This window comes from Marmota marmota, unplaced genomic scaffold (genome assembly GCF_001458135.2).
Source record: "Marmota marmota marmota unplaced genomic scaffold, marMar, whole genome shotgun sequence".
In the NCBI taxonomy this organism is placed as follows: domain Eukaryota; kingdom Metazoa; phylum Chordata; class Mammalia; order Rodentia; family Sciuridae; genus Marmota; species Marmota marmota.
Window position 1 is genome coordinate 6836620 of NW_026000142.1, and position 20915 is coordinate 6857534.

The 20915-nt window shown below is 31.9% G+C and overlaps 1 protein-coding gene across 5 annotated transcripts in view; it reads left to right on the forward strand.

The window, feature by feature from the left end:
- Phf14 (PHD finger protein 14) overlaps nucleotides 1-20915 on the forward strand; it is a 183694-nt gene that overhangs the window by 31790 nt on the left and 130989 nt on the right. For all 5 annotated transcript variants that reach the window (XR_007341522.1, XR_007341523.1, XM_015488259.2 and 2 more), the window contains 6 exons: nucleotides 1455-1614; nucleotides 6779-6890; nucleotides 11101-11238; nucleotides 18755-18901; nucleotides 19482-19752; nucleotides 20055-20161. Coding sequence is in view for 3 of the 5 variants with exons in the window: in XM_015488259.2 (XP_015343745.2) it covers nucleotides 1455-1614; nucleotides 6779-6890; nucleotides 11101-11238; nucleotides 18755-18901; nucleotides 19482-19752; nucleotides 20055-20161 (935 nt within the window). In the remaining 2 variants the exon portion in view is untranslated. The remainder of the gene's footprint in view (nucleotides 1-1454; nucleotides 1615-6778; nucleotides 6891-11100; nucleotides 11239-18754; nucleotides 18902-19481; nucleotides 19753-20054; nucleotides 20162-20915) is intronic.

Sequence of the window (20915 nt, forward strand, 5' to 3'; positions counted from 1 at the left end):
TTTCTTTTTTTTTTTTTTTTTTTAATTGGTACCAGGGATTGAACCCAGGGGCACTTAAACACTGAGCCACATCCCCAGCCCTTTTTAATATTTTATTAGAGTTGGGGGTCTCCCTAAATTGCTAAGGCTGGCTTTGAGTTTGCTCTCTTCCTGCCTTTGCCTCCCAAGCCATTGGGATTACAGGTGTGCGCCACTGCACCTGGCCTACTTTACTCTTTTAAAGCTAAAAATTGGGGAAATCTTTTTGCTTTTATGACACTTTTAAGCAGATCTGGGTGGCCAAATTGTAGCCTCAAATATAACTTGTAATTCTAGGAATGCATATTTGAGTAAATAGGGAAATGTTTGGTTTTGATAATTGAAAGGTGGTTGAATTGAAACATTACATACCATACTCTAAAATGTAAAGAACTATCTTGTTTTTTAGCTATGTTCACCAGGACCATTGACGATTTTTATAACATTATTTGCGTAAATAATTTAACTCCTCTGAATATTGAAGTTTAGTGAAAAATAATAAGAAAAATAGAATGACCTTTTGTTTTCATCCATTGTAGTTGTGGATAAATTTTCTCAGAAAACTGAATAATTATAAATTTTTAAGGATATTAAATACCTCTTAGAGTTATTAAATATCTCTTACAGAGTTGGTTCAGTTGGGAATGGAATGTAGCCTCACTCTAGTCTGAACTTTTCAAATAGTTCTAGATTTTTAAGTATGTATGCATTTATGTTTCTGCATTATTTTCCTCTTAACACTTACTTTTGCATTTCTAGTTGTTTGAGTTTGTGTTATAATCTGCTTTCTCCAAAATTAGATCAAAGGCTTTTTTTTGTGTGTTTATTGTATGAACTTGACCTTTTTTTTTTGGTACCTGGCATTGAACCTAGGGGCGCTCAACCACTGAGCCACATCCCTAGCCCTTTTTAAAATATTTTATTTAGAGACAGGGTCTTGCTGAGTTGCTTAGAGCCTCACTAAGTTGCTAAGGCTGGCTTTGAACTTGAGATCCTCCTGCTTTAACCTCCCAAGCTGCTGGGTTTACAGGCATGTGCCACCATGCCTGACTTAATTTGATCTTGATATAAAGGTAGCTTAGTAAATATTTTCTAATCAATACTTTATTAATATTATTTCTTTTTAATATAACTTTTTATATGTTCAAATTAAAATTAAAAAAAAATATTAAAAAATTTTCCTCTTTTAGTGCTTTTCCTGTGAGATAAAACTGTTTTAAAATATCTTTTATTTGCTTTGTGTATACTATGTTAGGTGGGAAAGTATTTTTATAAAATGATTTTACTGGGTTTCAGTATCATTCTTATAAACCACTGTTTTTTATTTTTCAGAATATTTCCTTATTTCCCTTTTCTTTTGTAATTTTATAAACATGAGTTTAAAAACATACCCTAATCAATTATAACTGGTTTTCTTTTTCTTCTTCCTTTTTTAGGTTGTTATGGAGTTGATGGAGAGAGTGACTCTATTATGAGTTCAGCTTCTGAAAACTCCACTGAACCTTGGTTTTGTGATGCTTGTAAATGTGGTGTTTCCCCCAGCTGTGAACTGTGTCCTAATCAGGATGGGATTTTCAAGGAGACAGATGCTGGAAGGTTGATGTCTTAATTACATTGGATTCATAAGTCTGCTTTATAACATATTTGTTGTTCTTTTATTCATAGTTTCCTGAATTTCACATTTCATTTGATTGTTTCTTTGTATTTTATTTGGGTAGAAAAAATGGCCATGAAGCTACAGGTGTAGAGGTGGAAGAAAGACCACTTATTGGGTATTTGATGCAATTGGTCTTTGCATCATCCCATTTAATTTTTTTTAGTACTGGAGATTGAACACAAGGGCATTTTACCACTGAGCTATAAATCTCCAGTCTTTTTTATTTTTTAATTTGAGGCAGAGTTTTGCTAAGTTGCTGAAGGTCTTGCTAAATTGCTGAGACTGGCCTTGAGTTTGATGGTCCTTGTGCCTCAGTCTCTCAAGTTATTAGAATTACAGGTGTGCGCCACTGCATCCAACTTCCCATTTAATTTTAATAATGACCTTATGAAGAGGCAAGTAGTAAATTTTCTGAAATTATAGGAGTAGTATTTGAGGTCTTATTAGGTCAAGGTCACAAGGCAGTAAATAGTTAAATTTGAGTCCAGATCTATCTCACTTCAGGAATATACTATATAGGGACTTAAAAGGGGAAATTTCAATGAAAGAATGGTTAAGCTATGATAAAAGAGTAAGCATAAGATATAAAATAACTAAAAAGAGTACCCTGCAGATGGGAGAGATTATTTAAGGATAAAATTGGAAAAATGACCTCTTCCTCCAGATCAGACTTCTTGGAGAAATTGTAGTGGTAGTCTACCGGATGCTAGAAACATTTCCTTCTTTGCCTGTTAGTCTTCAGTTCTTGGCAAGTATGTTGCTAGGTGCATGTTGCAGGGGGAGCTACACTGTTTGAAAGTCTGGGTCATATGGTATCTGTTAAGTGAACCACAGAAAAGTGACCTTCATGTTGGGTCAGGGCTGTGGGGTCACTGAGGGACTGAACAAGTGGTTGGGGCAAAGCAAATGTGCTCCGCCTATTTCTTCGGAGAAACTCCTTCCTTCTATGCTCTCTACCTTTGAATTATGATGCTTGCTACCATCTAACTCACTACAAGGGAATGTGAAGGAGTTCTACTATTGCAGAACAAGTATTGAAGTAAGAATTTGGAACTGAGAGGAAATAACTTGATATCTGGCACTCTTATGCTCTCATGCTGTTTTTCTCTAGTGTCACACTCAAGGTTATTATCACATTTGAGCAGTTGTCATCATAATAGTATTGACATTATTTGTGCTTTTTCCCCAGGAGGCTGTCACCTGTGGCATGTGACTTAAATATGAGAGTAATTCTCAGTTTTTTGTTTTGTAGATCACTTATTCTTCCTACACTTCCCCCACAATATGAGAGGAAGTGCTAAGTTTTTATATTTTTGTCAAATAAGTTATTTTCTGTATTTTTAAAAATATGGTTAATATTTTAACAACAAAACAGTCAATAAAAATTGTCACCAAAACATTGAAAAGGGTGACACAATTTGTTCCAAAATAAAGGATAGACTTTAATAAATTTTACCTTAATTAAACATATTTTTTTCATTTTACCTCAATCAGTGAGCAGACTCTTGAGAAATGTTATATAAGATTCCTGGGATAGCCTAGGATCTGCCATGGGATCTTGGAGAAAGAACCTTATGTGTTGATGTCCGGGAAAAATGATAAAAAATCTTACCTGTCTTTCCTCATCACACCCAAAATTAAAAGATATATGATTGACATAGACATGAATTTGTGGTCTATATGAGAGAAATGGGCATGCTTTTATGTTTGGTCTGACTTTGGCTAGATTTAGGGATTGTATTGAAAGCATGCGCTTCCAAATTGGAGTACCTATATTTGGATTTTTTTTTTTTTTTCACTAACTGTGGTGTTAGGCAAGTGCTTTAACCTTTTCAGCCTCAGTTCCTAAGCCTTGTTGTAAGGATTAAATGAGATGATTTATGCAAAACAACACAGTTTCTGGAACATAAGCGGTCTTACTTGTACTTTTGCTGCTGCTGCTCTTATTGCTTCCTTTTTAGCAGTATTACTCCACTTTTTAAAGATAATTAGCTACTGCATAAATTCTTTCTGGTTACTCTTCCAATCCTGAGAGTTGAAAATTATGGGGACAAACTGTGAACAAGTAAGGCAGCTTTTGGAAAATAGAGCTTCTTAGGAAGAGATTTGTGTTAGTATTTGCTTTTTTTCTTGTTAACACTTTAAAAGTTTTATTGAAGAGCTGCCTTTTCATGTTTTTATAATACACAAAACTTATGAAGTCCTTTCTAAATGTGGAAAAGGTAAACCTCTTCAATCATTGAGATTTACTGAGAAATATTTGTATAGCTAATACAAATATTATGAATATTACATGTTTAAACACTTACCTTAATTTGCAGCCTGGCAAAAAAATTCTTGTATATACTATTAGAGCATTTTGCATTGATGTCCACATTCACATATAAGCTTCAGTGGAAATTATAGTTCTTGATGTATTTTGCATAATGTAATATCAGTTTTGATTCAAGGCATAAAAAGCCAAGAAATTGGACAAACCTTTTGATCTTCTACCTTTAAATGGAAAGCAGGGAAAAGAAAGAGTAATGTATGGAAAGAATGAAAAAGGCTTTGGAATTGACTTCTATCACATGGGTTAATAAGACTTTTTTTCTTCTCTATTCTTGTTGGGAGCCACAAGTTCTGCATACAAAATGATGTGATTTAATGTGAGAGAACCATCAGGATATTCTAGTTATTAAATTTTTATTTCATTTTCTAGGGAGAATATTTTACCTTTTTCTTAAATGATCTTATATTATTGATTTTCAGAAATATTAGATATACTTCCCTTCTTTAAGTCTTTTGTTAGTTGACTTCTCATCTATTGTGAGATGAAAATATCACTCTGAGCCCTATTCCTTGATTTTTAAAATAATTGTTGTGGTGAAAAAGGCAGTATTGAATTCTTTAGGTCTTAATTCTGTCACTTACTAGCCTTGTTATATCTTGAAATCATTTAATTCTTTTGAACCCAGTTTTTGATATCCAAAGTAAGAACAATCTGCTAGTCATAGGAAACTTTTTAGTTTTGGTGTATGTGTGTGTGTGTGTGTGTGTGTGTGTGTAACTAGTGTTCTCTGAGTAAAGACAGTGAGCCAGACACTGTGCCACAAGCACTTCACATTCATCTTTATAACTTTCAAACTGCTTATGCACTGCTCTGTACCTGATGGACACTTAGTAATTGATTATTGATTGAGGGAATGAAAATAACATACTGGAAATGAATTTATTACATATGCTAAAAAGTTACTACATATGAAAAGTATTTAAAAATCATTTGCTCAATATAGTTTATGTTCAGAAATGAGTCTTTTGAGAAACATTTCTACTTAGTCTGGCTTATTAAAATATATACATTTAAAAGGATCTGGTAATAGTTTCTATTTAGAATGACAATTTTTATTGTTTTTTGGTGGTTTCATGTGATGCTTGTTATCTGCTCTTTTCACTAATCAACAATCTGTCATCATAGCTGCAAGCAAAATGGATGGTAAAGTAACAAGAAAGTTTTTTTTTGGGGGGTGTTGATTTTCTTATTTGTTTTAATTACAAAGTATATGCTGCTAAACATGAACACAACAGTATTTACTAGTATTAAAAAGAACCAAAATTGTCTTAGTAGTGGTTTTTCACTGACTTTGATATGTACTTTAATAAGAATTCAAGTTGGTGTCCTCACATGAGTGGTTGGGTGAAATGGTATACACTTTTGTGCCAATCACACTGAAGTGGCAGTTTAAAATTTGTAGTACTCGTGTGACTTGTTCTAAAACATTTTAAGAAGGTCAGTATAAAGCAAGCAGCCAGCTGTTGAGCTTATCAAAGATAAACTCCTACAGAATACAGAGACATTTAATACATCAGTGGAGCATGAAAAAACTGTACAAATTAAATTGAGAAAGCAGCTGCTTGTTGGAAGATGTGTATATTCATATTGAACTCCACAGGATGGTTTTGGGAAGTTGAATTAAAATGTTCTATCAAGAAAATTTCAAAAGCCTTGATTTTTTTTCCAAATAAAAATAATATTTTTAAAGATTTGCAATTATTTTGCTCACTATATCTATAGATGATTCTTAGTCCTTAAAACTCATAGTGTACCACAAAACCAGACCCTGTAGTTGGTACTCACATCCTCTCAAAGGCGATAAAGCAAAATTTGTTGTTAATATAATCACAAGGTTAGTGGAGATTTGCCATCTCATCTTACAGAAATGATATGGATGTACTACCTAAATTTCGAAGATGGTGATTCAATGTTTTGTTTGGTTGTAAGCAAACAAAGGATGTCTAATATATTAAGAAATGCTTCAGATTACTTAAAAAATGAAATCAGAACCAACTCTGATTTTTTTCATTGTATTGAAACTGAACATTTTTTGGTTTCATTGTAGTGAAACTGAACATTTTTTGGTTATGTCATCATTAAAATATATTTGGGGCATATACGTTTTAGTACATAGGTGGTATGATGAACAGATGAGTTGAGTGAAAATGTGACTTCCTTACATTGTTGTAATTTCTGTACCTTCTTGCAGCAATAAACTTTAGCCTGGCAAGAAAGCCAAATTGTAAAACAAAACTATTTTTAAAAAGTGTCCTTCTTAAGGATTACTCAAGAGCATTTGGAAAAGAGTTACATTAAAGAGCAATTACTTCAGAGTAATTTCACAGTTCTTCAATTAGCATCTTTAATTCTTAAATTAGGATCCTTAATTCTCCAAGTGCTTACAGTAATGAATATGAATATTTTTCTATGCATATGAAAATGATGTTTTATTTGAATAGTAGTTTTATGCAAATATTTAAGAATAACAGATAAGTGCAAAGTGCAGTGAATTTTAAGTGAAAGGTAATTATAGTTGTTAAAGCTAACTTTTGGCTGAGTTGCTGAAAAAGTAATACTCATTGCAGTCATTTTTTCTGTACTAAATTGCTATTATTCTGTACGTATTCTATATTCTTCAATTATGTGTCTGAAATTAAGATTTTTAACATTTGATCACAGATTTCTTTTCAATAGTATTTTAAGATAGCATATTTTAAATGTTTCTTTTTTCCCCTGTGAGAATTTCATGAAAGGATTTGATAGCAAACTCATATCTTCTCTCCTTATAGATGGGTTCACATTGTTTGTGCTCTGTATGTTCCTGGGGTAGCCTTTGGAGATATTGACAAATTACGGCCAGTAACACTAACAGAAATGAACTATTCTAAATATGGTGCCAAGGTAAGAAAAAAGTGTTTTTCATTATCTAAATGAGAAAATTTTTACTTGTTAGTGTCCATGGTTTTTTATTTATGTTATTATTGACTACAAAAGTGCCTATTAGCAGTGGCCCTATGTGCTGAGCCCTTAGCTGCCAATCATTTATTATTGATAATACTTTCCCCCAAAACTAATAATGTGTTAATTCTTCCATGTATTGTTAACTTAAAATAACCTGTGGTATAAAATGATAATTGATACTACTACTGTTTCATTGGCATATGACATATTTCCTAGTTCACAGACCACAGTGTTTATAATCAGTTGTATCAAGTGTAATCTTAATTTCTGACTTTACTTTTGAAGTGAATTTTATAAAAAATTATGACAAAGAAATAAGAAGTACCCCCTTTTTACTTAGGTTTCAAGAGTACACTTTATTTTTATTACTACATAATCTTCTGCTTAGTTTGACTCTCAGCCTTGATAGTTTATAAATTGGCTGTTTTTCATCAAACTCTAAGATCAAGGTACTCACAGATGGAGTCTGGTGAGGGCTTGTTCTCTGCTTCAGAGATGGTGTCTTGTGGCTTCTGTGGCAGAAAGGGGCAGTCTTTTATAAGGGCACTGATTTCATTCATGTGGGCTTCTCAGAAATAGCTACCTTTTAATATCACATTGGGTATTGTGTTCCTACATATGAATTTTTGGGGACACCAACCTTCCAGTACTTATTTTGGAAATAATAAAAATTGAGAAATTTGACAATTTCTGATATTATATTTTATGGCCACATATAGAAAGTCACAAAATTGTAGAAAAAAAAATCTTAGTTCTTTTAATAGAGGGCTCAGTTTTCTTAAAGACCTGTTAACAGATACTATGACACAGGAAATTATTTTGATGAGACTAAACTTTTTGTTGTTTTCTAGGTAGATTACTGTAAAAGTAAAGAAAAACCTTTCATATTTTTTTTTTTATTAAATACAGACTGGTATTGTAAGAAAATCTTTCTGATTTAACAGAGAAGACCAAATTCTAGTTTTGCCTCATGTTATTGTATTTTTATATTTAATACTCAATTTGAAAAACTTTTAAGGAATTTCCTTCAAATCTTAGCAAGCTCAATCACATATAAAATTCCTTTCCCAAAATTTGTCTTCTACAAACTTACAATTTTCTTATATCCGTTCAGTTTTTGTTCTGTTCTTTATCTCCTTTCTCATTGTAGAATAGTCATTCTACAGTAGGACAAAACTTAATTTCTTTAACAAAACATATCCCTATAAAAACATAGCCTTCATATCTTATAGCTTCACTTAACCAAAGCAGAGTTTCTCTCTTATTATTTTTAGGTATAATTATCACAGATTCATTAGAATTCTAATTATTAGTAACTTTAGTTTCTAGTAAAAGCTAGGAAGTGAGCAATTGTGATTGCCTGTCACATGTCAACATTCTTCAGCTTAACCACATGCTTCTAGAAATTTTAAAATCTGCTAAAATTTTAAAATCTGCTTCTAGAAATTATGAGTGTCATTTTTCAATGTGGCATAGCACATGTTTACTAAGAGACCCACATCTTTATAGTTTCTTCATACGAAAAGCCAAAAATGGATAAATTCATGTTTGTCAATTAATATTTTAGTATTTTATCTTGTCCGGAAATGATCTAGTTTCCTTTTTGAAAATGATCTAAATATTCTGTGAATATTCATCATTTAACTTCAAGGTTATAAGTTACCAAAGAGATTTGTGAACCATTTTTAAATTGATAGATTATTGACATCAAACAGTGATAGTCGTATTCAAGTTATTTGCCTGTTAGCTATCTTTACAGGCAGCCTTCAGGAAAGCAAGGATCCTGAAATGTTAAATACATGCAATTTTTGTTTTCCTGCTTTGCTTTAACTTACTGATAGTTGCTAAAAGACTTTTGCCTTCTGTAAGGAATCTTTTAGAGAAGTAGTTTTTGATTCATTTATCTTTTAGATTTTTTTTTATATTGATCAGTAACAACATCTCATTGTTTTTGAGTCTTTTTGGATCATTACTTTTCTAACACATCTTGCTAGTGAATAATTTTGTCAAGATTACTGTAATTATAAATTGTCCTTAATAAGGAAAACACACATATTTTTCCAAATATACATAGGTTCTAGGCTTGTTATTTTTGTAAATAGAATTAGCTGGTATCTCAATTTGACTCCCAGACTCCTTAGATTCAGAACCCATTTTCAGAAGGTACCTAACTGAGACCTTAACTGAACCTATTATTTATTGTATTCAATCCGGTCCTGGATCCAGTTTGATTAAAGAAATCCCTAAAGTTAGAGAGGTTAAAAACTCATTTGCAGAGCCTGAATCTGAGAGGAATTCACCTACAACCTCCAGTTACAAAGAGAGCAGCAGACATGCTGGTCTGATCTTTACCTGGTTGCTCATTCTTTCTGGGGATTGCTAAAGGTTTCCTTTGGATCCCACTTCAGATAATAAAAATAATTAAAAATCTCTGGATATAAGTTTCACCTGGTATATTTGAGCATTAAAAGATTTATGAATTAGGCAGCAGTAAAAACTGGAAGAGGTTCAGAGGGCTTTGTTTTAGCAGTATTAGCTCCAGGCTTAATGCAGAAGCAGAAGAGTTACTTAATGGATTATAGCCATGCTTACCTATAGAGACGTGGATGAGGTCTAGTAGAAAGCCCCAAGTTATATATAACTAAAGTTTAGTTTTCCTTTGTGAGTGGCTGAAACTCTGTTTTTTAAAGTCAGATTGTTTACAAGGAATTCCTCTAAATTTCTGTTTGCTTATGTGAGGATTTGGGATACAGAAACAACAGGAGCTTAATGATCTCTTGCTTATTTTGCTTTAAGAAAGTATCATTGAAAAATGGAATTGAAAATTATGTACAATCTAGCTTATAGATAAAATCGAACCCATTGTTGTTCACATCTATATCCAGAGCCTTGTTCTTATTGTTTTTACTCATTGCTAATGTTTATCCTGGTGCTGTCTACCCATTGAGTAGTCACTATTATAGTTTTCAAACAGTATCTAAGGTCTGATGAAACTTTATTTTTATTTTTGCATGTTTCCCTCATATTTAGTTTACTTAGAATATATACCCTGAACACTTCTTTGTCTATTGGCAGTCTTTCATGGTTTAGTACTTTTTTTTTTTTTTTTTTTTTTAGTACTGGGGATTGAACGCAGGGGTACTTAACCACTGATCCACATCCTCAGCCCTTTTTAAAATTTTATTGAGAGACAGGTTCTTAACTGAGTTGCTAAGGGCCTTGCTGTGTTGCTGAAGCTGGGGTTGAACTCATGATCCTCCTGCCTCAGCCTCCTGAGCCCCTAGGATTACTAGTGTGCACCACTGTGCCTGGCTTAGCAGGTTTTTTAAAATGAAGATTTATGTTACTAGAGCAATTCATATTTCGAGACTAGACTCTTTTGTTAAGATAGTTAAAAGGATAAAAAATAAATTTAATTGGAGGATTTTTAACAGTTTAGCAGTTTATACTTTTCTTTTTATGGTTTTTCCTCTTTATATATAAATAATGTAAATAATTTTCTGTGTTGTGTATCACTATCATTTTTCACCAGCTTTTTAAATCTAAAATTACATTTAGTTCTTTTAAAAGTGTTTTTAAAAATGCATCATTTGTTTGATTGCATTAGTTTTTTTTTTTTTGATGAATAGTCTCTTAATTATTTTTATTTTTCAAGCAAGATTCTGTTAAAAGTTAGTATAGGTTAATGGTGGACTTTGAAGTAAGACTGTCTTGGTTTGAAGCATGACTCCCAATTATTTTTTTTTGTTATATGGGCAGGTGAGTGAACCCATCTCTACCTTAATTTTCCTATGAGTAATAGAGGAGTAATTATAACTCACTCCTTCAATATAATAGTTGTGTTAAGTGATTATATATATTAATATATGCAAAGTGCTTAGAATAGTGCCTGGAACATATTAAGTGCTCATCTTAATTGTTAATTGTTATCATTATATTATTGTTATTTAAGTTGCATTTTGATTTATTAAAACTGTATAGAGAATTACCTTTTTTTATAAACTCCTGGCTTGCTTACAGTTATGACTTGTGTTGGTACTCTGTTGGTTTACTATTAATATTTCTTTAGCATTTAGCATTTCAAATGAGAAGTATCTTTGTTTTAGAAATATTTTTTTGCTGTGAGAATTTTCCTATTGTTCTTTTGTAGGAATGTAGCTTTTGTGAAGATCCTCGTTTTGCTAGAACTGGAGTTTGCATTAGCTGTGATGCAGGGATGTGCAGAGCTTATTTTCATGTGACCTGTGCCCAGAAGGAAGGTCTGCTTTCAGAGGCAGCAGCAGAAGAGGTTCGTTAATTTAAATTGTAGGTGGTGAATGTATTCATAATACATAATTCTCATGACTCTGTTATGTTCTATAACAAGAAAGAAAACAAAAGAAATTTGAAAATTTATTAAAATCTTTCTTACATCACTATTCTAAACTTTAAGAGTAAATATCTGAGTTTTGTTAATCTTAAAACTAGTTAGACTTTTGGGAAACATTAAAATTTTTATGGTGAGATCTAACAGATAACATGATACACAATCCCAGGTGTTTTAAAGCATCAAAATGCCAGCATATTTTATACAAGAGTCTGCAAATATATTTGGGTAATTATCTCCTTGGTGTGTTATTATCTTTTTACCAATACTTTTAATTCCATTGTATTCCTTAAAGGTTTACTGGCATTGGATTAGGCAATTATTTGTTTTTGAAGGGTATTTTGGGAACATCTTAAGATTCTTTCAAGGAGTGTGAGATTGAAACTATGTTTACAACAATATGAAACCATTATTTGCTTTTTTAAAATCTGCATTCTCATGAGTAGTAGAGATTTCCAGAGAGTACTCACAGCATAGCAAAATAGCATCATAAATATTGAAACAGTTTTGAGAATCCAGTTATCTTTTTTTATGTCATCCATTTAGACATTAAAAAAAATTACAAAAGTAAAAAAAAAAAACAGTGCCTCTTCTCATTAAATTTTTTGTGTAAGTTATAGTGATTTTAATAAAATATGTATTTATGATAAGAGGCTTTTATTTTAAGATTTAATTCATGAACATTAAAAAATTTCTCAGTTTTAATTTATAATATAATAACTATCTAAATGTATAACTCATAAACTTTGGGGGTCTGCAATAATTTTCAAGTGGTACAGAGTCCTTAGAGCAGGTCCAGTTGATTTTTTTTTTTTTTTAATATGGGTATTGATTGAATGTTTATTTAGTAATTTTTATGATGTAGTCATGATAGCTCTACAGTAATATGTAAACCTGTTTTTGTTATGTTCCTTCTTTTATTAGATGAATTTTCAATATCAAAAATATATGCTTGGCTTTTGTATTAGTACTTTTCTTTCATAGCCAGGAAACAAATACAGATAATCTGATGAAGAAAGTTTATTGAAAAAATGTGAGGAATATATTTCTATTTTATTTTTATTTAAGTGGATCTTATAGGAACATTTTATTTTTAATACATATATATCTGTCTTAATTCCAAGCTCTGATTCTGAGGAGTGTACCTTGATTAATTGGTGAAGGATACTGGATGAACATAGTATTTTCACAGCTATTGGGTAGAACAGAGTTGTGATTCTACATTTGGGTTGTGTGAATTAGTCATGGCTATCACCCTAGATGATGGAAAGAAGTTTAGAAATATATAGTGCAGTATAAGTAAGACTCAGAGTACCAGATAAATTCCCAGTGAATACTAGTATCAGAGAATCTGTAGTTTAAGCTTAGTTGTATACTGGAAAGTTGAGCTTTGTAGTTAGGACAATTCTTTTGTAGTCATTCTTTTCAGACTTATTGAGTGCAGAACCTTTTATATTATGGTGGTATTATACTTTGCAGTGAGCCATATATAGTCCTTTTTGGAAAGATAAAAGGTCTTGAAGGAAGTGATTTAAAACATATTTACATTTGTTTTTGGTTTGTGTTCTACGGAGAACTGGAAAATAATAAAGGTTTCTCAAAAGTGTTTTAAAAAAGTCAAGACTTTAAATTAATATCAATAAGATTTGCTTTTGATAGTAATATTTCTGTTAAAATGAAAGTCATGATTGTACATTGTTATAGATCTGTACATTGGGATTCATGGAATGTAATAATATTTTTTAATTAAGAAACATTTTAGGACCAGAGGTGGAGTTCCTTGTTAGAGTGCTTGCTAAGCATGCATGAAACCCTGGGTTCCATTTCTAGCATCACAATGAAAATAAAAAAGGAAAGAAGAAAAAGAAACATTTCAAATTAGAATGGATATATTGCTTGTAAGCGTATCTTGCCTTCTATATCAGTTTTATATTTCCTTTGGCTTTTCTGGGAAGCAGTTTTATTTCTAAAGACTTATCAAGTTGGATTTCTTACTTTTTCTATGGCAGTTTTATACAGGCAATTAAACAAAGGTTGAAAAAATAGTATGAATACCTCAGGTTCATCTGATGATATTATACACCTTAACACACTTTTTATGACTTTTCATAGCCTTCTGCCACAGTGCTTTATCACAGTGGTGAGGAAACATTTGAAGTCTCTATTCCTTTCGATCCACTTTGTAAATATTTCAGATTATTTTAGAATAGTTAAACCAGGTTATGACACAACCTGTGTTACTGAAAGCTGTTGAAACCATGTTATGACACATGTTATTTTAAAAACTGTGCTCTAGCACAGGTTTAATTGTGAAGACTGGCATTTCTGTCATAATACTCTGTAGTTAGTCTTAACTTATGGTACCATGTAGTTAGTTTTAAAGTTACCTGTATTCCAACTAAACCTATATAGTAATTTCTTCTGTGATTAAAATACAATTTTACTACTATTGATCAGTGTTGTACTGCTACCTAAAAAATTTTTCTTTGAAGCAGTATAAGATTATTTGTAGGTTTTATTGATTTTTCCTGCAAACTTTGAAGACATTCATGAATTAAATTTTTAGGGCTTGACTTTAACTGCTGAACTGGTACCTTAATATGGCTAGGAGAACTAGAATTGGTAGGAATGAACTCTTGGTGCAGTTTAAAGTGAAAGGTAGAATTGGATATTTTAAAAGTGTTTTACAATTATTGATTCACACACATTTGGTATGAATGATATGTCAGCTTTTAATAAGCCTAATTCCTAACACTTTTTTTATTTTTGTAAAATCTGATGCCAGAGGTTAATTTTGTTCTCCTGGATAAACCTTATTTGCTACATTATTATTATTTTTTTAAGATAAAAGGTAAATACATTTTATAAGAAATATAATTTAAAATATACTAAGTTGCTTAATATAAATTTAGATTCAATTTACTCTGGTTTCAGACAGTAATTTTATGCAAATAATAAGAGTGGTTTAAGAATTGATAAAATAGGTCTGGAGATATAGCTTAGTGGGAGAATGCTTGCCTAGTATGTATGAGGCATTGGATTTGGTCCCCAACATTGAAAAAAAATGGATGAAATATTTCACCTGTAATTAACCATGTATGGAGGCACCCCACAGAATGGGAGAAAATATTTCAAATTATGTATCTGATAAAGGATCACTATCCAGATTATGTAGAAAACTCTTAAAACTTTTGACAACACCACCAATAACCCCCCAAAAAACTTATTAAAAAATAGGCAAAGGAGTTTAATAGATATTCTTCAAATCAGTGAAAAGATGCTCAATGTTACTGATCTTAGGGAAAGCCAAACCCCAGTGAGGTGTACCACCTCACACATCTGAATGCCTACTATCAAAATAATGATAGAAAGTAACAAGCACAAGTGTTGGTGAGGGCATGAAAAAATATTAGAACCCTTGAATCCTCTTGTTGGGAATATTAAATGGTACAGCTCCTATGGAAAAAAGCATAGCAGATCCTCAAAAAATTAGAAATATAATTATCGTGTGATCAGCAACCCTGTTCTGGGTATAAATCTAAAAGAATTGAAAATAGGGTCTTGAAGAGACATTTACACATGTATGTTAATTGCAGCATTATTTATAATAGGTGAAAGCAATTGGAATGTTCATTCATAAAATAGTAAAGAAAATGTAACTTTAAAAAGGAAGGAAATCCTTTAATCTCCCATAAATGGATGAATTTTAGGACATTATGTTTCATTAAATAAAGCCAGTTACAGAAAGACAAACTATATGATTCTGTGTGATTCTTTATATAGCATCATAGTCATAGAGACATAAAGTAGAATGGTGGTTGCCAGAGGCTGGGAGAGAAAGGAATGGAAAAATGTTGTTTATAATCTAGAATTTCAGTTTTACAAGATAAAAAGAATTACCGAGGTGAATGGTAATGATGGTTACAAAACATTATGAATGTATTTAATACTTCTGAACTGTGTGCTCAAAAATGATTAAATGATAAATATTATCCTAGGTTTTTTTCTTTTAACTTTTTCTTTATTTATGTTACTTGTCATTAGTTATACATGACAGTGGAATGTATTTTGACATTATACATATATGGAGTATAACTTCTCATTCTTCTGCTTCTACATGATGTAGAATTATGTTGGTTGTGTAATCATATATATACATAAGAAAGTAATATCTAATTCATTCTACCATCTTTCCTATTCCCATTCCCCCTCCCTTCCCTTCATTTCCCTTTGTCTAATCCAAAGTACTTCTCGAAGAGACTTCCCTGCCTCCCTGGCCCCTTATTGTGAGTTAGCATCCACAAATCAGAGAGAATAGTCTATGTTTTTTGAGGACTGTCTTATTTCACTTAGCATGATAGTCTCCAGTTACGTCCATTAAATGAAGTGTCAAATTGCTATAATTTCATTTCTCTTTATGGCTGAATAGTAGTATTCTGTTGTGTATGTATACCACAATTTATTTATCCATTCATCTGTTGAAGGGCACGTAGGTTGGTTCCATAGTAATAGCTATTGTGAATTGTGCTGCTATGAACATTGATGGGCTGAGTCACTGTAGCATGCTAATTTTAAGCCCTATGGGTATAAACCAAGGAGTAGGATAACTGGGTCAAATGGTGGTTCTGTTTCAAGTTTTCTGAGGAATCTCCATATGGCTTTCCAGAGTGGTTGCACCAATTTGCACCCCACCAGCAATGTGTGAATACCTCTGTATTTAATAAAAATGCCAGTATTTTTTGTTACTTGTATTCTTGATAATTGCCATTCTGACTGGTGAAATGAAATCTCAGTGTATTTTTAATTTGCATTTGTCTAACTGCTAGAGATGTTGAATATTTTTTCATATATTTGTTAACTGATCATATTCTTCTTCTGTGAAGTGCCTGTACAATTCCTTTGCCCATTTATTAATTGAGTTATTTGCATTTTTGTGTTAAGTTTTTTGAGTTCATATCTACCTATCTATCTATCTATATCTAAATATATCTATCTCCTGGAGATTAGTTTTCCACATGAGTATTTTATCTCTTTAGTAAATTCTGTATTGTAGTAAAAAAAGATAAATATTATGTATTCTTTAAATTTTTTTTAGTAGTAAATGGACACACACATTTATTTTATTTGTTTAATTTTATAATGTGGTGCTGAGGATCGAATCCCATGCCTCATACATACCAGGCGAGTGCTAAAACCCCAGCCCTCTTTTGTGTTTTTCTATAATAAAAAATTGAAAAAAAATTTGAGCCATAAGATTTAGGGAAAAATGACCAAGTGATGAATACCACATGCGGAAATGTACCTTCGTAATTAAGTTTGAGTACAGTACAGATAGATACTTTTTTTTTTTTTTGGTACCAGGGATTGAACTCAGAGGCATTCAACCACTGAGCCATATCCTCAGCCCATTTTGTATTTTATTTAGATACAGGGTCTCATTGAGTTGCTCAGCGCCTCACCGTTGCTGAGGCTGGTTTTGAACTCCATCCTACTGCCTCAGCCTCCCGAGTGGCTGGGGTTACAGGAGTGCGCTACCATGCCCAGCTCAAGGACAGATAGTTATTATCCATGTGAAAGATATTCACAAAGAAACATTGGTTACCTTCAGTTTTTATATAGCTATGATTTTGTATATGGTATAGGTCAAAATATGTGTATTTTCAGATTCATTTTTCTCTTTTAGTGTCAAGATCCCAGATATGTAGACATTGAATTTACATTAAAAACTTTTCTTCTATAAAAAATGTTAGAAATTTCAAGTATTGGCATAAGAAATTAACAATACTTGCCCCCAAATAGTTTTTTTGTTTTGGTCTTTATTATCTGGATATTTCAGATTTAAGGACAAAACTCTTTAAGAACTAAACTGTAACCATAGAATAAATAACTACCCATAAAATTTCATCAAGGTTACTGCAGGTGTTGCTTATGTTTCTCTTGCCTTTAGTTACTTATTAATACATTTAATGTCATGTGTGGAACATATTTGTCCAGTTTATATGTTAGTCCAGAAATATAACTTGACAAGCACTTATGGATAGAAATACAAATGTTGGTCAACTTCGGATGATGTTTTCTCCTGGTAAACCCATCATAAGTTCAAAGTCTCCTAAGGTTTTCGAATTTAGTGCCCCTAACCTTGTACATTCATAGTTTAGCAGCATAATACACTGTAGAATTTGAGTTGTGTACTCTTCTGATCTCCTGGCTGATTGGGAGCTGTGACTCATTGCTACTGCCCAGCATCTCAAGAGTGTTGTACCATGTATCATTGGCCTGGGAAAAGATCAAAATTCAGAATCTGAGGTAGTTTCTACTCAATGTGTATCATTCAGTAGAAATGACTTTTACATCATTATAAAATGGAAAAATTATAAATTGAACTATTATAAGTTGTGGCTTGTATATGCAGACACTATTTAATATATTTTTTAATTTTTTTTGTTGTAATAGATGGACAGAATACTTTTTATTTTATTTATTTTTTTATGTGGTGCTGCTGAGGATTGAACCCAGTGCCTCACACAGGGTAGGCAAGCACTGTGCCAGAGCTACAGCCCCAGCCCCCACTATTTAATATTCATGTTCTAAAATTCAATTGTGTTAGCTTTCCTTTACTAAGACAAATACCTCAACTTCTAAAGGGAAAGGTTTATTTTGGCTCATGGGTTTATTGATAACAGTTCCCAAATATTATTATTATTATTTTTTTGATGCTGGGGATTGAACCCAGGGCCTTGTGCATGCAAGGCAAGCACTCTACCAACTGTGCTATATCCCCAGCCCAGCAGTCCCTACATATTTTTTATTGATAGGGTCTTGCCTTCTTAATCTGTTTTTGTACTGGGTAAGATCTGCCTACACAAACCATGTAGAAATTGTCCACTTAATCTGTGCTGATTAGTCCTATATTGCTGATTAGTCCTAAATTGGCATTTGTTGTTTAATAGTGTTAATCTATATATTTTAGCTTTAATATTTATTGATAGTTTCTACCTAAATGTATTAAAATCTTTTTTGTTTTAAACTGTTTTTTTTTTTTGTAAAGAATATACAATATACCCAATTTGATTTCAGTATTTTTAAATCCATAAGGCCCTCTATTTTATTTTTTTTGGTGTTTGGGATTAAACCCAGGTTCTCGTGTATGCAAGGCAAGTGCTCTCAAACTAATACCTCCAGTCCTCCATTAGGCCCTTTAAAGAAAAAAAATGTTATTTCAAGTCAGTAATTTGAAGTTGACATAGTAATTTGAAATTGGATTAAGTTCTAAAGCAGTAATCTTTATCATGATGTATGAAAATGACTTCCACAATTTATTACAGAAGTAACCAACACTAGGAGATTCTTCAAAAAGGTAGTATTGTTCTTTTGTGTTTTTTTTTTTAATGACCCATTGGAGAAAACTATTCATTTTCCCCTCTTTTTTAAAAAATAGGATATAGCAGATCCATTTTTTGCTTATTGTAAGCAACATGCAGATAGATTAGACAGAAAGTGGAAGAGAAAAAACTACTTGGCTCTACAGTCCTACTGTAAAATGTCTTTGCAAGAGAGAGAGAAACAACTGTCACCAGAAGCACAGGTATGGGAATCATGCCAAAGTCATTTTGTTCCTTTTAAGATTAAGGATTTCAGATCTTGCACATGTTTGCCAATGATATGTAAAGTATAATTTTGAAATTCATTTATTGAAGTGGTTTGTGATTTAAAGTAAAATGGTGAGTAGAGTTTGTTATTGAAGATTCTGCTCCTCATCTAGTCAACAAAGCAGCCATTTATAAAGTATATTTCCAAAGAAGAGTGTGGCAAAAATTATTCTATCAGTACAATTTCTTTTTTTTCAATTCAGTTCTAATGTTCATTTATGCATAGGATTTGATCAGTTTGCCCATTATTTATAACATATTTTTGGGTACATTAAGTAAATCTGTGGAAATTATTGCCGTAATTGAGAAGCTTCAGGACAGTATTTATTCGGTGAAAATTCAGTTTATTTTAATCTCAGAATAAGGCTATACTTTAAGGACCACTGATACATATAATTTACCTCAAGTAGGAGTTTTAGTTATCTTTACTTTCTTTAAGTGTAAAAGTTAAAATCAAAAGGAGTATGTTCTATTTTTTTTTTTAACTTTTAAAATTTGTGTACATTTCTTTTACAGGCAAGGATCAATGCCCGGCTTCAGCAATATCGTGCCAAGGCAGAACTGGCTCGATCCACTAGACCCCAGGCATGGGTTCCAAGGGAAAAATTGCCTAGACCACTCACTAGTAGTGCTTCAGCTATTCGTAAACTGATGCGGAAAGCAGAACTGATGGGAATCAGTACAGATATTTTTCCAGTGGACAATTCAGATACTAGTTCTAGTGTGGATGGAAGGAGAAAACATAAGCAACCAGCTCTCACTGCTGATTTTGTGAATTATTATTTTGGTCAGTATAGACAATGATAATGCACATTTTTACTGAGAAAAATATGCTAATGCAAGTATTTTATGCTATTAAGTTTTAGAAACTCATTAGCCATGTTACTATATCAAAATAAAGGCATGTTTATTTTCCTAAGTGGTATATGTTTGTAAAAATCTAGGTTCATGTTGTTTTCTATATACTTGAAAGTGTTTAAATAATGCAGGTTTATGTGATCATCTCTATAGCTAGTTTCTTTCTTTGTGTATTTTTTATACCAGTTTTTACTTTCTACTAAAGTAAAATTGGATATTTAATTTAAATAGAGAGAAACATGCGCATGATTCAAATACAGGAAAATATGGCTGAACAAAAGAATATAAAGGATAAATTAGAGAATGAGCAAGAAAAGCTTCATGTGGAATATAATAAGGTAAGTTGGCTCCAAAACACATAGCAGAGTATCATAGATCTTATGATTTCTTTTGTGATTCTGTAGGAATTCCATATATGTCTCGTTTTTGAGATTCTAGAGCTTTGAGGCTCTTCTCCCCTTCAGTACATTTATTATCATCACTCTCTCACTGAGTAGTTTCTATGTGCCAGGCATAATTCTGATCTTTTTATATATACCAACTCATTTGCTTCTTACCTTAATTTTGTAGCATAGATAATGATTATTGCTAACATTTTCAGGGAGGAAACTGAGTCCTGAAAAGTTTAGGTAATTTGCCCAGGCTCACATAGTAGTAGTAGTCAAGTCCTAGAGTTGGAGTTCATGCATCTGACTTCATTCCTTATTCCTAACATGCACACAGTATCACTATAGAGCTTCTCTAGTTTGTAGAAAAATTTGAAACTTATTTTTAAATTATTGTTTTTACCTTGAGTTGTATTGTAACATAACTTTTTATATGGAAATACTTTTCAATTTAAATTTTCAGTGTACATTTCATTCTGATGAGGAGAGAAATAATATATATAAAAACAAAATGTGGCTAGCGTCAGGTACTTAGTAACATAAGCAAATAAAACTAGTATTAACTTATTGTTGGAGAACATTTCAAGTGAATTTAAAAAATAATAAAAGTAAGTTTTAGTGGTCAGCCAGCCACTGTAGTAACAAGATTTGGTTAGACTTGGAAGACCTGGGGATTCTTGGTAGTTCTGTGATCTTAGCCAGTTTA